The 16,909-nt window shown below is 39.7% G+C and overlaps 1 protein-coding gene across 2 annotated transcripts in view; it reads right to left on the minus strand.

Annotated features, from left to right (window-relative positions):
- Positions 1–273: 273 nt before the first annotated feature.
- LOC122728559 (olfactory receptor 6C2-like) overlaps positions 274–16,909 on the minus strand; it is a 28,241-nt gene continuing 11,605 nt past the window's right edge. The window contains exons 1-2 of one of the 2 annotated variants that reach the window (XM_043967288.1): positions 8,863–8,877; positions 274–1,218 (exon numbers count right to left, since the gene is read on the minus strand). In XM_043967288.1, coding sequence (XP_043823223.1) covers positions 274–1,218; positions 8,863–8,877 — 960 coding nt within the window. Of the gene's footprint in view, positions 1,235–8,862; positions 8,878–16,909 lie in introns of those variants that run through there. The other variant, XM_043967287.1, reaches the window with a different exon arrangement.

Below are 16,909 nucleotides of genomic sequence, written 5' to 3' on the forward strand. Positions count from 1 at the left end.
GTCCAAACCTTACATTTAAGACCAAATAACTGCACAGCATAGAGTAGCAAACCAAGTGGCAGAGTCAGAAAGACTTTAACAAAATTCAGGTGAGAGAAAGAAGGGCCTTGATACATAAATATTTCCAGATGAAAGTGAAAAAATGATGGAATAATGCTAAACAGATCAAACTGTAGAGAAGTGAAGAATTAACAAGAGAAAGTAAAAGGGGATGAAAACCCTGGTACAATCATGTTTGATTGTACTGTCTGGGATCATGAACTCAGGAGTTCTTTACACCTTTCTGACAAATGGGATCCTTTTGACAAAGTCCTTAAAGGCTTGGATGACCTGCTTGTTCCTCAGGGTGTAAATAAAGGGATTCATCACAGGGGCCACTGAAGTCACAAGCACTGACAACACCTTGTCTAATGCCAGCTCTTCCTTTCCAGGTGGCTTGATGTAGATGAAGATACAAGTGCCATAAGTCATGGAGACCACAATCATGTGAGAAGAACAAGTGGAGAAAGCCTTTTTCCTTTGCTGGGCAGAGGGGAATCTCATAATAGTCCTCACAATGTAGGCATAAGATATAACCACTAAGATTAATGTGATGATGAGCAATAGCCCAGCAAAAATCAGGATTATCTTTTTGAGGAAAGTTGTATCAGAGCAAGAGATGTTCAGAACAGGGTATGAATCACAGACAAAATGGTCAATGACATTGGAACTACAGAATTCAAGCTGGAGACCCATGCTAAGTGGTGGGAGGATGAGCATCAGTGCAGACAGCCAAGAACTCAGAATGAGCTGGTTACAGACTTTATTGCTCATGATGGTTGTGTAATGCAGGGGTTTGCAGATGGCCACATAGCGATCATAAGACATGGAGGACAAAAGGAAAAGTTCTGTTGCCACAAAGAATGTGCCAAAAAATATTTGAGCGGCACATGCATTGTAGGTCACAGTATTGTCCCCAGTCAACAAGCTGTATAGGTATCTGGGAATACAGGCACTTGTGAATGAAACTTCTACAAAGGAAAAATTTTGAAGGAAAAAATACATGGGGGTTTTCAGGTGGGGATCCACCAAGGTGAGGGTGATAATAGTCAGGTTCCCAGTAACACTCAACATATAGGTAAGAAACAGAAAGATAAAAATCACAACCTGCACTTGTGGATCATCTGTCAGTCCCCGCAGGATGAAGGTTATCCCTGAATGGTTTCGCATCCCTGGCTTCTGATATTTGATAGACCTGTATGAAAAATAGAGTTTGGATTTGAAATGGAAGGGAGCAAAATGAGTTTAAAATGCAATATAAATGGGGGCAGCTAAGTAGCACAGGGGATAAAGCACTGGCCCTGGATTCGGGAGGACTTGAGTTCAAATTCAGCCTCAGACACTTGAAACTTACTAGCTATGTGACCTTGGGCAAGTCACTTAACCCTCATTGCCCCACAATTGAAAATTAAAATGCAATATAAATGGAGCAAGCCACCCATACTTTCTTTTTCTCCTTTACTCAGTAAGCCTATGTTAATTTCACTGACTTTGCTATATAGTAGTTTAGGGATATGGACTTTATGAAAAGTATTTTTTTTGTCACTGAACTATAGTTTATTCCATCCCCAAATTCCAAAATTTCTGTACCCCATTATTTAAAAAATCCATTTCATATTCACAATCCATGCTCTAACTTGAGTATTTATGTGACTTCATTCATCTATAATATAAGTTTAATTATTTCCCTTCTCCTCAGTTGAAATCCACATCTATTCCCATCCTTATTATGGAACATGTACAGGGATATACAAACCTCATTTTCTACCACCATTTCCTCAAAACTTCTCTGTGACCATCCTGTTCAGGAACACTACAAGGCCCAGAGCTCGGAATGACTAAGATAAAGTTTGTTCAGGGCTTATCATTTCGAAGATTCTAAGTCATATTCTGTCTCTAGAAGCAACATCAGAAGCAGCACAAGAAGCACTGAATTCAAAAATCCTATTAACCTCAGCCTGTCCCCTACATGCATTCCTAACAGGCCTGTGCCACCCTTCCCCCAAATTCACCTTCTCCTGAGATAATCAGGATTTCCATGTTGGAAATGAATTTACCTGACACCTAATCTAATTCAGTCAGTCAATAAGCATTTATTAAGTGCCTACTATGTGCCAGCACCATTCTAAATCTGGGGATCCAAAGAAAGACAAAAGACAGTACCTACCCTTGAGGAGCTCCCAAACTAATAGAAAAATTAAACCTATACCTGAAAGACACCCCAAACATAACATGCTCAACAAGTCATCAATCAGCCAGCCTCAACTTGAAGATCGCCAGGAAAAGAGAAGCCATTAACTCCCAAGGCGGCAGATTTCACTTTGTGACAACTAATTATTGGGGAGGTTTTGTTTGTTTCTTTTTTAAAAACTGGATATAATGTCTAAATTTGTGTTTTTGAAACTCCCACTTATTTCTCCTGGTTTTGTCCTATTAGAATGAAAGAACTCTTTGACGTGACACCTTTTCAAGTACTTGAAGATAACAACCCTGAACTCCCCCATGCCTCATCTTCTTTCCTGAATTTTCCCTTCACCAGCATAAACCTTCCCAGTTCCTTCAGCATCTCCTAGGACATGGACTCAATCCCCATTTCAACCCTACTTGCCAACTCCACCCATACTGCCAAAGTCCTTTTTTAATGGTGTTACCTAAGGGCTGAACTTTTTAATCCAGTTGAGGTCTGATGATTGCAGTATACAATTCAACTGTAATCTCCCTATTCCTAGAATTTATATAACCCCCTTTTTGGCTTCCACACCAACCTGCTGACTGCGATTAATCTTTTTTTATTTTTTTATTTTTAATTTTTTCTCAATTACATGTAAAGATATTTTTTGAGTTCCAAGTCTTTCTCCCACCCTCCCTTCCCTCCTCCCTCCCAAGGCCAGAAATCAATTTGATATAGGTTATAAATTACTATCATGTTAAACATTTCCACATTAATCTGACTCATATGAATCTTGCCAGATCTTTTTTCAGACAATTTGATGTCTAACTCTCTGTCATTCTATAATTGAGATGATTTTTTTAAACCCAGGTGGAGAATAATTTCATCTTATTAGATTCAATTCAGTGCTTTAGGATGTTAATATCTCTTTTAATTTTGACTTTGTCAACTTTCCCCCCAGCCTTGTGTGATCTGAAAGAAGCATATGCATGCCACCTATACCTGTATCTAACTCACTGACAAATGCTAAGCAACCCAGGGCTAAGTAGAGATACCTGGAACACTAGAAAGGGGACCTCTGATTTTAGTCATTCAACAAGCTCTAGATGCTTCTAATTTGATTAGCAGACACTCTACATAATGTTTCCATTCTCTCTACAGCAATGGCATAAGATACTTTATCAAATGTTTCACTAAATTCTAGGTAAACGTTCTCTTCAGCAATCCCTGCATCTATCCACAGCTACTTCACCCAAACATAAACTCACAGTGACAAACTAAGATGTCCATTCACACCACCCACTGAAAGGCCATCATGCATATCTCATGACCTAGATGACACAAAGCACAACCATTTCATGAATTTGTTTGCCATAGCTACTCCATCTTGTCAGTGGAGTAGTGGGGGGGTAGCAGTAAAGGGGAAGCAATCTAAGTGCCCCCTGTAATCCCAGACAGCTGGGAGCCCATTGCAGCTCTGTACACATACATCTTTAAGGTTTCATGTATAATACTCTGCCTCCTTTGAAACATCTTTTGCCTCACTTTTATTTATCTCATTTATGTTAACTGGAAGCCCTTTGTTCTGCATGATTCTTGAAAATTTTACCACCTTTACTGCTTTCATACCATGTGTGCCCCAGTCCCTTCCACTCTAAAACATTACTTAGAAGAGGAAGGAAAATTGGACCCTAAATGGAAAGTAGAGCTGCCATAAGAAAAAAATATAGAGAAGATAAAGGCTACCTTTCAGACCTCAGTCTCTTTACAGAGACCTCTCCCCACTCCCTTACTTTATTCCATGCTTCTCACTCTCACTGGACTCCAATGCAGGATGCATTTGTTCCTTTCTGTTAAATCTTATGAAATGTATTTCTCTTTCTGAAGGGAGCTGGCCTCAGGTAGTAGCCAGAAGGAAGATCAATCAACAAGCATTTATTAAGTACCTACTAGGTTCCAGGCAGTTCTAATGAGTGAATTCATAAAAGGCGGTAAGGGAAAGACAATCAATCCAAAGAATCTCTCTCTACCTGGAGGTTTTCCCTTCTTTTCTTCTCTTTCTCCATTCATTCATTCATCCATTACTGAGACCTGGTAAAGACTTTAGCTTAAAAAGGCCAAGGTCTCCCACTGCATCTGGGGCCATCTCCAGTTGTACTGATCTATATCTTACCACTGGACTCAGATGGCTCTGGAGAAGAGAGTGAGGGTGGTGACTTTGCACAGCCTTCCCTCACTAAAATCCAATTCACTGCAAGACATGACATCACCTCCCAAGGTCATGGTTCTCTTCAAGAACAAAGGACAAACAACAACAACTTGGAGGTGATAGCCTATGGTGGTTTAGTAAAAGAGGTTTGATGCTATTTTTTGGTGGATGTCACCTCTGTTAAATTTGTCTGTATGACACTGAGGTCAAAGGACAAGGAATCTAACTCCAAGGAAGTAGTTTGTCACAATTGTAATTGTATAATCACTAATTAACTATTTTCAGTAGATACTCAAATGTTTCCCATCTGCAATTAATTTTCCTCCATGCTACAAGAGAATAACCTTCCTTAGAAGACCCCAATTAGATATGGAAATTATTACTTGGTTGCTGTATAATACTTCCCACAATGATCCCTGAATGGCATTTCCTTAGTCTGGAGAACTGAGGTTCCTATCTGACTTGTGTCAACTCCTGCTGTGTGTACAGTTAACAAAGTCAGCTGTGTATTACCAGGCCTGGGATAAAGCAAGAGATATTGATTCTATTGGTTAGACTATGGTTAAAGGAGAGGCATTCCTGGCTGATGTCCTCTAGGAAAGATTACATAGGGACTGACCACCTGACTAAGAATTGTGGCCTAGAAAACACTTTCTTGCACTACCCTCCTGATCTTTTTATAAGCCCCATCCCTATCCACCTAGAACCTTTTTACTACACACTTATTTCCCTATCCAGCTCTCCTTGCCCTGAATATCAAGGGTCACCTTTTCTTCACCCTTCAACTCTCTCTATAGGGCAATATCAATAGCCTTTCTCTCCCAGAACTTCTTACCAAAGGAATCCCTCAACTAATGAACCCTTTTAGACCTTGACCCATAAAATGGAGTGTGAAATTCCTAGGGACTATTCACATTTTTTTAAAAATAGGAAGCTTGTAGACTGAAAGGAAATATTTACAATAGTGCCACTTGAAGTTGTGTGTACCATGTGAGTGGGAGTGGTATGTTTTTGAGGGGGTCTCCCCTCAAATCACATAAGCAATCCACAGTTTAAGGAGATGGTCCCATGATCCCACTCTCTTCAAAGCATAAAAGTCAAAAGCCCAAAATCTCAGTAATAACTTGATTTCCTCTCTGAAACATCCACAATAACGATGAGACTATTTTCACCTCTGTGCCCTTTTATTGTTCTAACAGCCACACACCTTCTTCTTCCACAGCTACATCAAGGGAAAAGAAGTCTTCTTCTACTTACATTTCTGGGAATGCTGCATGTCTTGCTTGGCAGTTTGACTCTAGATGTCCTTTGTAAGCATTAGAACATGAGGTCCTGCAGGTCAGGAACTATATTTTTGCCTTTCTTTAGATCTCCGGTGCTTATTAGTATGCTTACTAGCACATAGGAAACAATTAAAATATGCTTGGTTTTGACCAATTATGACTCAGTGCTGAGCACGAATATGTTGCTGGAGAAGCATATGTGCACTTCCAGGCAAGCTCATACTCTCAGGGAGGCCTGGGAATAGATACTTCTATATTTACACTTTTGAAAATACCCCAGATTCCCGTCCCAGCCCTTTCTTCCTTTACCAACTAACTCCCAACTGACATTGAATCAGAGATCTTTTTCCAGTTAGAAAATATTTATGTGTACTTGATAGAACTGAAGGGAAGACAGGACCATTATAAAGAGAAAGGTCTGTGAGGCTCTGTCCCTATTGGTATAATAGAAGGGATGACCTGCCTGAGTAAAGAGGCAAGGTTCTCTCCCCACAGTATGCTAACAACAAAGGATATTTGTCTTATCTTTTGAATTTCCTGTGGGTCCATGAGGGCACAAACAAAAGGGCCCCTGGAGGCCTAAGTTCAACAGTCACTAATGAATCTTCCATATGATTAACTCTGGCAAAAGACTTTCATCAGGCAGCTGTGGATACCATGCCCACAGAGACTGGGAGATACAACCATACCATCAGACATATATTGGTGTACAGCAATAAGAGTCCAATGTGGGGGCAAGAGTTTGGCATCTTATGATTAGTTCCTCCATTATCTAAGGGGTTATGAGTTTTAACTCCAGGGAGAAGCTGATAAGGTTTCCTTAGCACATGTCATATTGAGAACAGAGCAAGTAATAGCCTGAGTATTCTATTTTCCATAAGATCCTGAAGTTTCCTTCTCCCCCACCCTGTTGTAAGCAGTCATTCACCTCATCCTTTTTTTTAAATTTCTAATTTTTAATTTTTCTCAATTACAGGTAAAGATATTTTTTGAGTTCCAAATGTTTCTCCCACCCTTCCTTCCTTCTGCCCTCCTGAGGCCAGCAACCAATTTGATAAGTTATGCATTGCCATCATGTCAAACATCTATCCACATTAATCAGAACAAAAGAGAAAAAAATAAGAAAGATTAAACAAGAACAGCGAAAGAGCAACAACAAAAGTGAAAATAGGGAGCAGCTTGGTGGCACAGTGGATAAACCATTGGCACTGGATTCAGGAGGACCTGAGTTCAAATCTGGCCTTAGACACTTGACACTAGTATAGAAGCCAAATCTTAATTGGGCAGTGTTAGCGAGGCTGCTCACTGCAATTTGGGGGCAAGGAAAGAGACTAACAGCCTCCCTCAAAAACAGAACAGGATTTATTAACAAGAATGAACTTAAAAACACAAGCAAGATCAGTAGCATTAAGGGAAAGGAAAAAAATGGGGGAAGGGATATTATATAACCTGAATAAAACCACCTCCCAGGGATCAGCTGAGAACACACAACTGCATCCTGTTGCTTCCCAGCTTCAAGCTAGAATGGCAAAACTCCTCCCTTCTCCTTCCCAGCAGACTCCAGGCTGACCACACATAGCCCCAAGCCAATTGGCTGGCAGCCCTGACTGACACATGACTGCCCTCACTGGGCTTCCAGTCATTATAATTTTGCCAAGCCCATGTAAGCGTTCAGCAAGTGGTGATGACATGAGGTGCCAGTGCCATGGTGACGGGTACACCATGCTGTTGTAAAGGCATGATGCCTGAGTCCCAGGCCAGTGTGTGTGCCAGGTTTTTTTAAATTATATCCAAAAGATGGTGTCATAAAAACCTCAAATAACAATTAATTATTTACATTCCCCCCCTTTGTTTTGTCAAGAACCACAGGGTGTTTCCTTGATGGAACAATAAATAATAAACAATTAATAAAAATAACAGAATATCATAACCTATGTTAACAAACAATATACTAATGACAATATAGTAAAGGGAAGTGCATATTACAGATGATGTATATAGTAACAGAAAGAAAAACAAAAAACAAAAATGTTCATTTAGAGTCCTTGAAATTTTGTCTTCAAAGGAGGGTTAAGATGTCATCAGGGGAACTGGATTGTGGTCTGGACTCTGGTTTCTTGTTGTTTCTGGATACTGGTTGTCTCTTTAGCTGTTGAATTGCTGGAACGGTTAAACTGCTGAATTTTCACTAACTTTAGCATAGCATTGTCCAAAATGTTCAAGTTGAATAATGAAAGTTCTTCAAAAAACAGTGAAAGTTCTTCAAAATATACAAAACAAATTCAAACTTGATACATACAACATATTGGAGTCTCCTCTATGGAGGATACTTATACCTATATGAAATACAGATTTGAGGTATTTATGACATCAGTAATACTTTTTACCACCATATGTCTGGATCAAGGCCAAATTTGGTAATTTGTCCATGATGACACCTGAAAATGTTATGGGAAGGTTATCATACCACATCTCATGGTTGTGGAGACATCAAGCAACTGTGCTAGTCCTCAGGTGGATGGATTCTGACCATGCCACTGAGTGAAAAAGCCAAGTTAAGTTAAACCAGGGTATATGTGTTAGGGCTAACATGACACCAAACCATTTTAGGAGTGAGAGAGGAAGAAACTGGACTATGTCCAGAAATTGTGCTCTACATAGCCCACATTATTTTCTCTCAGCCTCCATCACAGTACTTAGGTGTACCTGTCTCTCCTCCTGTTGTACATATATTCTCTCCAGGGCCTGCATCATGGAGTTGAACCATCTCCATCAAGCTCAGTGACAGAACAATTGGTCTCTGAAATGGTAAGTTTCCATAAATCATAAATCCTGTATTAATTTCACCAAAGACAACATGAGGGTAAAAATGTGTGCTACACTGAATAACTTAGCATATACTTGAAATACACACACACACACACACACACACACACACACACACACACACACACACACTCTCCTAAACCATACCCAGAGTATACATAGTCACAATGACATACAAATGATAAATGAATGTAAATGTCTGATATTATTAAACATTATTACAGAATCTTCATTAAGCAAGTAAACCACATCATCTTGTCCAGGAATTCTTTATCTAGTACAATAACAGATCCTTGAAATGATAATTTATCAAAAGGAAATAAAACATCAGTGACTCTCAATATGTTCATTAATTGTCTTATAAATCAAGCAATAAGGTTCAATAATCCTTTCTAGAAGACAGAGCCATGTGCTCTTGGTGGAGAAGTTCTTCTCCTGTAGGAAGAAAAGCTTGTTTAAGGTAAGAGCTTATATTGCTAGAATTCAGGGTACACCACGTTTTTTAAACTGGTTCCCCAATTCTCTGCATGCCAAAGTGGCAGGGGTTTCTGAATCATCACTGATTCTTCTAATGCTGTCACAATGACCATTATGGTAGAAAATATGGAGTTCTTTAGCGTCAGCTTTGTCTGTGCCACAAATTTGCCATAGAGGTTTATTCAAATGGTGAATAATTCCATTTAGTTGGTTATGTTTGGCAAAGGCTAAAATGAAGTCTTTCCCAGCACAAGTACCAGCTTTTTTCAAATCAGCAACATATTATTCAAAGGGAACATCTGTTTCTATAAAAGACCTAAAGTCTTCCTTATGACTAAGCATATAATTTGCAGCTTCTTGTCTATGTTTGAGATGATTTCTTAAATGACCTTCTAACTGGTCTCTGAGGGTTCTGAAAAGACAATTTCCATCTCCTGATACCTTACAGAATTTGAATCCCAGGGTTTGCAATAGAGTGATAATGCTTGCAAATTGGAACTGTCTATCACCCCTGGGCTCCATTCAGTTTCTTTGCTCTTTAGCAGCTGGTTGAGTTTTATCTGTAATTACTTTACCTACAAATGGTGCAGGCTTCAAGTGGGAACAATGAATCCAAGATTCTTTTTCTCCAATTTTAATAGCAGTAAGAGTTGTCAATAATACCTGAAAAGGTCCCTCCCAAGCAAGCTGGGTCTCACTGGTCCTCTGAAAATTCTTAATATATACATTGTCTCCAGGACTTAAATATGCAAGGAAAAAATCTAAAGGACCAGCTTGTATAGCAACTCCTGCTTCATGGAGTTCACGTAGCCTAGTTTGTAATTCCTGTATATAGGAGGCAACAGAAGTATCACCTCCCACCAGCAGTGTATAGACTGGGGAAAAAGTTTTAGCTTGGATAGGAGGGTGACCAAAAAGCATCTCATAAGGAGATATGTGGAGTTCTCCTCTTGGTCTACTGTGCAGATAAAATAATTTCCAAGGGTAGAACATCAGCCCATTTTGAATGGGTTTCAGTACATAATTTGCCAATCATGCTCTTAAGTTCTTTATTCATACGTTCAACTTGGCCTGAGCTTTGAGGGTGGTAAGGAGTATGAAATCTAGGAGTTAGTCCCAAGAAAGAATAAATCTTGGAACTGAATCTATAAAATGTGTACCTCTATCAGAATCAATGCATGCTGGGTGGCCAAAAGTGGGGGGAAATCTCTTTAAGGAGAGCTTTGGCCACAAAGTCAGGAGTTGCTCATGGGGCAGGAAAAGCCTCCACCCATTGAGTGAGATGGTCAACAATAACAAGTCAAAATGTATATTGTCCTGCTTTGGGCATAGAAATAAAGTCAATTTGTAGATGTTCAAAAGGTGTATATGCCAAAGAGCATACTTCATATGCTTTAGCACAGAAGGTATGTTGATATTAAGATTGACATGTGGAGCAGCCTGAGCAGATTTGAGATGCTGTGTTAATTATACCTGGTGCTAACCAGGTTGCATACCCGGTGATAGAATTTCCAGGGGAGAAGTGGTTTTCCCTCTGAAGACATCCAGACTCCATTCATCTGTTTAGCCTTGAATCTCTTTTTCCACCTTTCTCCTTCAGAATCATCATAAGTTAGATGGAGAGAAACATCTTCAGAAGATGAGAGGTTAAATACATATTCAGGGGCTTCTAAAGCAGCAAGCTTAGCTGCTGAATCAGCTCATGCATTCCCCTTTGAAACAGGATCATTATTCCCTGCATGGGCAGGACAATGTACAATGGCTAGTGCAGAGGGAAGTTTCAAGGCAGATAGGTTGTCCTTGATAAGGTCTCCATTAGCAATAGTTTTGCCCGAGGATGTTAGAAAGCCCCTCTGTAGCCAAAGCATGCCTACAGCATGGCATACAGCAAATGCATATCTGGAGTCCGTATAAATAGTAGCACTCTTCCCTTTGGCTATGTTACAGGCTTGTGTAAGAGCCACAAGTTCAGCAGCTAGTGCACTAAAATGTGAAGGCAGAGAAGTTGCCCAGATCATATCATAATCAGAAACTACAGTGGCCCCAGTGAAAACGGCCCCATCTTTCATAAATGAAGAACTGTCCATATAGAGGCCAACATCCAGGTTCTCTAAAGGTGTATCCAAAAGATCATCACGTGGTTTCTCAGCCATGTCAACTAAAGAGGCACAGTCATGCAATGGCTCCCCTGACAGTGATAAGTTAGGGAGCAGTGTTGCTTGGTTAAAGACTGTACAGCATTTTAAAGTGATATTCTCATGACCTAGCAGGGTTACTTCATACTTAGCCAGCCTTTGATAGGAAAAGGCTTGTGTTCTATGGCATAATAAGAGAGCCTCTACTTCATGGGGACATTGTATTGTAAGAGGATTACCTAGGACTAAATCAGAGGCTTTTTCTACCAAAAGGGCTACAGCCGCCACTGCCCTGAGGCAGGGTGGCACCCCAGAGGCCACAGAATCTAGTTGGATGGAATAATAAGCTATTGGATTCTGGACAGGTCCTAATGATTGAGTCAGGACCCCAGAAGCCACTCCCTTCTGTTCATGTACAAAAAGTGTAAAAGACTTATTGTAGTCTGGGAGTCCTAGTGCAGGTGCTGATAACAATGTCTGCTTCAATTATGTTATAGCTGAGGGATGCTGGGAATCCATCTGTAAAGGTTCTGGGACAGAATTTTTGGTTAGAACTAGAAGATGCTTAGTAATTTTACCAAAAGAGGGTATCCATTGTCTGTAATACCCAGCTGCTCCCAGAATAGCCCTTAACTGCTTCTTAGTAGAGGGAGCAGCAAGTTGTTGAATAGCCTGGACTTGCTTAGGAGAGACAGAGAAAGTTCCAGCAGCTAGAATGAAGCCCAAATATTCTACCTGAGGTAAGCACCATTGCACCTTTGACTTAGAGACCTTGTGGGCCTCTCTTGTATAGTTCTAATAATAAATGACGGCTGTCTTCCTGACAAGTTTCAGCATCAGGGGAGGCTAAAAGTAAAACATCAACATACTGCACTGAAGTGTGTCCTTTAAAAGTAATAGAGGACAGGTCCTGTTATAAAATTTGAGAAAATAATGTAGGACTGTCTACAAATCCCTGTGGGAGTCTAGTCCAGGTTCACTGTGTATTTTTCTAGGTAAAGGCAAATAAATACTGGAAGTCCTCATGCATTGGTATAGAGAAAAAGGCAGAGCAGAAGTCTACCACTATAAAGCATGTAGGTTCACATGGGATGAAAGAAACTATGGTGGTAGGACTAGTGACTATAGCATGTCTGGATATAACATAATTGTTAATTGCTCTAAGATCTTATACAAAATGATAAACAGGTTTGCCATCTGGCCCAGGATTGGGTTTTTTAACTGGCATAATGGGAGTATTACATGGAGAATGATGGCATGGGACAATAATACCCTGACTTTTCAGAGCCTCAATTATAGGGGTGATCCCTTCTATGGCTTCTTTAGACAATGGATACTGTGGAATGGATGGAGGTGGTCCCCCTTTAACTTTAATAGTAACAAGCATAGCAGATTTAAGGAACCCCACTTCAGTAGAGGATGAGGCCCATAGGTATTCAGGAATGCCAGAAGGGATTTTGGATGTATCCCCTACTGCTCCTTGAGCATCTACAATCAAAATTGGTAATAAATGAACAGTATCCTCTCGCAACCGCAGAGAGACAGCCCCATCTGGAGCACAAGTTATGGTTGCTTTAAATTTACAAAGGTGATCACAACCTAACAAATTTACAGGGGCATTGGGCATAAGTAAAAATGAATGTTCTACAGTTAAAGGCCCCATAGATAACATGCAAGGGGTTAATTCTGACACTCTTTGGTCCTTACCTGAGACTCCTACCACATTTAAAGATCCAATAGCATTGCATCCAGAGTCTGATTTACACACTAAGACTGATTTAGAGGCTCCTGTATCTAACAGACAATCATAATACGTGTTCCCAACTTTAAGGGTCACATGGGGCTCATTACTCTGGGGAGGTGAATGGATTGGTATAAGGGGGTTGATGTATTCAGGGTCTGGAAAAGTAAAGCCTTCTGTATTTATTTTCCACTCCTCCCCTGTATATCATCAGTCCTGTGTCTCCCTCTGAGGGATTCTAGAGTTACCCTGATTCTGATTCTATCTTTCTAGTTGTAATAAGGCCTATAATTATCTTGGTTGTTTCCTTTCTTGTAAAAGTTTCCATAATTATTCTGATTTCTCATGAAAAAAATATTCAAGACCCTCAGTTACTGCCTGCCTGAGTTCTTGCTTTCTAATTCTACATTCTCTCAATGAGTGTTCTTGTTTTTCACAGTACTGACACAGTTTAGGGGTTTTGTCCTGACCTTTAAATGCCTGACCTGAATGCTTTGCTTAGCCGTATTGTCTTCATGCACCTCAAAGATATAGGTGGCAATTTCTTTAAGCCTTTCTACAGCCATATTTTTCTAGCCTGGACACTGTGTCATAAAAAATTTATGGATTTCTAGCAGTGCTTGATATACAAATGTATCACGTACAATATAGGAGTCTTTTGAGTCTAGTGGGTCCAGTCTTGTAAATTGCCTAGCAGCTTCACAAAGTCTATCATAAAATTGTTAGGTTGTTCATTGGGCTCCTGAGTGAGTTTTTAAAAATTTTGCCACTTGTCAGATTTCTTAGAACAGGATTCCATTTTTAGTAGCATTTCCCTAATATTTTTTAATCATGGAATTGCTGTGGATTGTTATAATCCCAGTTTGGCTCCTGGAGAGGCCATTCTGTGGAAGCTTCTCCTGAGGCTCCTAAGGAATTTCCTACTGTGATGATTTCTACAATTTCATTTGGGGATAGTATAATTTCCATAAGACAAGTGACATCGGCCCAAGTGGGTTGATGTGTATTAAATATAAACTTTAACTGTAAAATTACTGACTTTGGATTCTGATCAAACCTAGGTATAAGTTTCTTCCATGCACTCAGATCCTTTAGACTGAATGGGCTATATGTTTTACACTGTATTCCTCTTCAGGTATGGTCTGTAACATCCTGCAGGGGCAGCAGTTCCTGTTGATCTGATTCTAAAGACTGGTCTAAATCTGTTTCTGAACTCAGGTCATCTCCAGTAGAGGGAGCTGTTCTGGCATCTCTCTGAACATGTGGTCTATTATGGTAATATACATTCCTCTCTTTATAGCTTTTTTGGGGAAAATGCCACATTACAATAATGAAAATAGCGAGAATAAAAATTATAACCATTTGAGCTATGATTATACTAGTATAGTAAAATTCAAATTCATTTGTAATGCTTCCAGTAAAATCAAACATGTGCTCAGTGGGAAAGATAAACTCTCCCATACCATTGTTCCAAAGATTTTTTACTGTGTTTGTGAGGAGGAAACCAGTAATGCTATGAATAAGTACTGAACAGGCTAATAGTTTAAATCAGGAAAATATGCTGTCCCAAAATATGCCAATTAGAATATACAAGGGGGGAGCCAAATATTCAATCATGGTGCAGTTTAAAATGGACTGGCTTTTCCTTGACCAGCAAGATAAATGCTAAGGTTTTTTTAAGAGCAAGGGAGATTGACTAAGGGAGGCAGTGGGGGAGGGGTAAGAAGGTCCCCCAGGTTAGATGGCTAGTGGCCAAATAAGGGGAGGCAGACTTAAGGAAATTCACTGTGTTAATCAACTCCTGCCTGGCTCATCAAAACTGTAGGGACCAAATTTTAATTGGGGAGTGTTAGCAAGGTGGCTCACCACAATTTGGGGGCAAGGAAGGAGACCAACAGCCTCCCTCAAAAACAGAAGAGGATTTATTAACAAGAATGTACTTAGGGGCAGCTAGGTGGCTCAGTGGATAAAACTACCAGTCCTGGATTCAGGAGGACCTGAGTTCAAATCTGGCCTCAGACACTTGACATTTCCTAGCTGTGTGACCCTGGGCAAGTCACTTAACCCTCATTGCTCTGCAAAATAAATAAGTGAAACAAGAACGAACTTAAAAACACAAGCAAGATCAGTAGAATTAAGGGAAAGGGAAAAAATGGAAGAAGGGAAATGATACAACCCGAATAACACCACTGCCCAAGGATCAACTGCATCCTGTTGCTTTCCAGCTTCAAGCTAGAATGGCGAAACTCCTCCCTTCTCCTTCCCAGCAGACCCCAGGCTGACCACACACATCCCCAAGGCAATTGGCTGGCAGTCCTGACTTACAGTCACATGACTGCCCTCATTGGGCTTCCAGTCATTATCATTTTGCCAGGCCCATGTAGGTGTTTGGCGAGTGGTGATGATGTGAGGTGTCAGTGCCCTGGTGATAGCTACAACCAGTGGGTGGAGCACCATGTTGCTGTAGAGACATGGTGCCTGAGCCCCAAGCCAGTGTGTGTGCCAGGGTTTTTCAAAGTCTAGCCAAAAGATGAGGTCATAAAAACATCAAATACCAATTAATTCTTTGCAAATGTCTCACGGAATCATGTTTCTACTCATAGAATTTTATTTTGTAAGAAGTTATTTTCTTCTGTAAAGTGTTGTGCCTCTTTTACCTACCACTTGGCCAATTATGATTTTTAAGAAGTTATTTTCTTCAAAAATTTTTATGCCTCATTTTTGAAGCTGTTAATTTTCTTTTCATCATTTTCTGGGATCTCTCCCATTTCTTTCCCCAATTTTTCCTCTACCACTTTTATATGATTTTTAATAACTATTTTTTGTTCTTTTAAAATATGCTTCTAAAACTTCTTGTTGGTCTTCTGTCCAATCTGCATTTTTTTCTATGAGGTTTTGTTTGTAGATGTTTTCAAGTAGTTGTTTTCTTCTTAGTTTTTGTCTTAATCTTCCTTATCACCATAGAATTGTGTTATGGTAAGGTTCTTTTTTTTGTTGTTTGTTCATTTTTCTATTCTATTTCTTGACTTTGGACTTTATGTTAGAGTTCAGCTTTGCTTACCTCTAGTGTTAGGAGGATGGGTAGCCTGAGATTCTGTAGTTTGATTGAGGGACCTATAGGTTTTCAGTTTTTCCAAGGTGATGTTAATACAGGGAAAGGTATAATCACTTCTTTCCTGGCACATAGTATACTCTGATCCTTATACTAATGGGACCCCTGTTCCCTCATAACTACAACCATTTCTTTCTGACCTGGAACTGGGACTCAAAACTGAGTTGATAATGACACTCAATCCTATGCCCAGCAGAGCATTCCAATGGAATCTTTTTCTGACTAGGTATTCAGTCTCCTTAATACTGTCCCTGTACCCTGATCAGGCTGGTGTCCCAACTACTGCTGTAGCTGTAGCTGTAGCCTCCATTACCATGCCTTTTCTACCATGCCCTGCACACTACTGTACCCAGCCAGCCCCTATCCCAGTGTCTACAGACTTCTTTCTGTCTTTTCAAGACATACTGGGCTGGAAACAATGACTTACAGTGATTTTTTGGTTTTGTTTCTTTTTTGTTCACAATTCAATTTGGTATTTTCTGTAGTTGTTTTGTAGAAAAGGTTTTAGGAGAAGTTTGACAGTTGTGATTCTTCATTCTGCCATCGTGACTCTACTTCAAAATTCATGATTTTTCGTTTGTTTTTATCAGAACCACATGGTCTTTAAGTATTCTTTTCACACTATTTTCAAGGTCAGTTGCTTTATCTTTCATAATATTCATGTGCTTCTCTTCTGTCAAATTGTTTTTCTCTATGTATTTTTGTGTTCTAAATCTGTAGTTTTCTTCCTTTTGCTTTATTGGGAGAGATTTTCTATGGTTGCTTCTAAGTTCACCAAACTGTAGTTTGATGTTAATTTTCCATTGAGATGTCTGCTTTCATTTTTAATGTTATCGTTTCCACTTTGTATCCTTTTTGAATTATAATTATTCTCTCCAGATTATTGTGAGGGGAGTAAGGAATTTGGATGGATATCA

The sequence above is a fragment of the Dromiciops gliroides genome, chromosome 5 (assembly GCF_019393635.1).
Source record: "Dromiciops gliroides isolate mDroGli1 chromosome 5, mDroGli1.pri, whole genome shotgun sequence".
Classification (NCBI taxonomy): domain Eukaryota; kingdom Metazoa; phylum Chordata; class Mammalia; order Microbiotheria; family Microbiotheriidae; genus Dromiciops; species Dromiciops gliroides.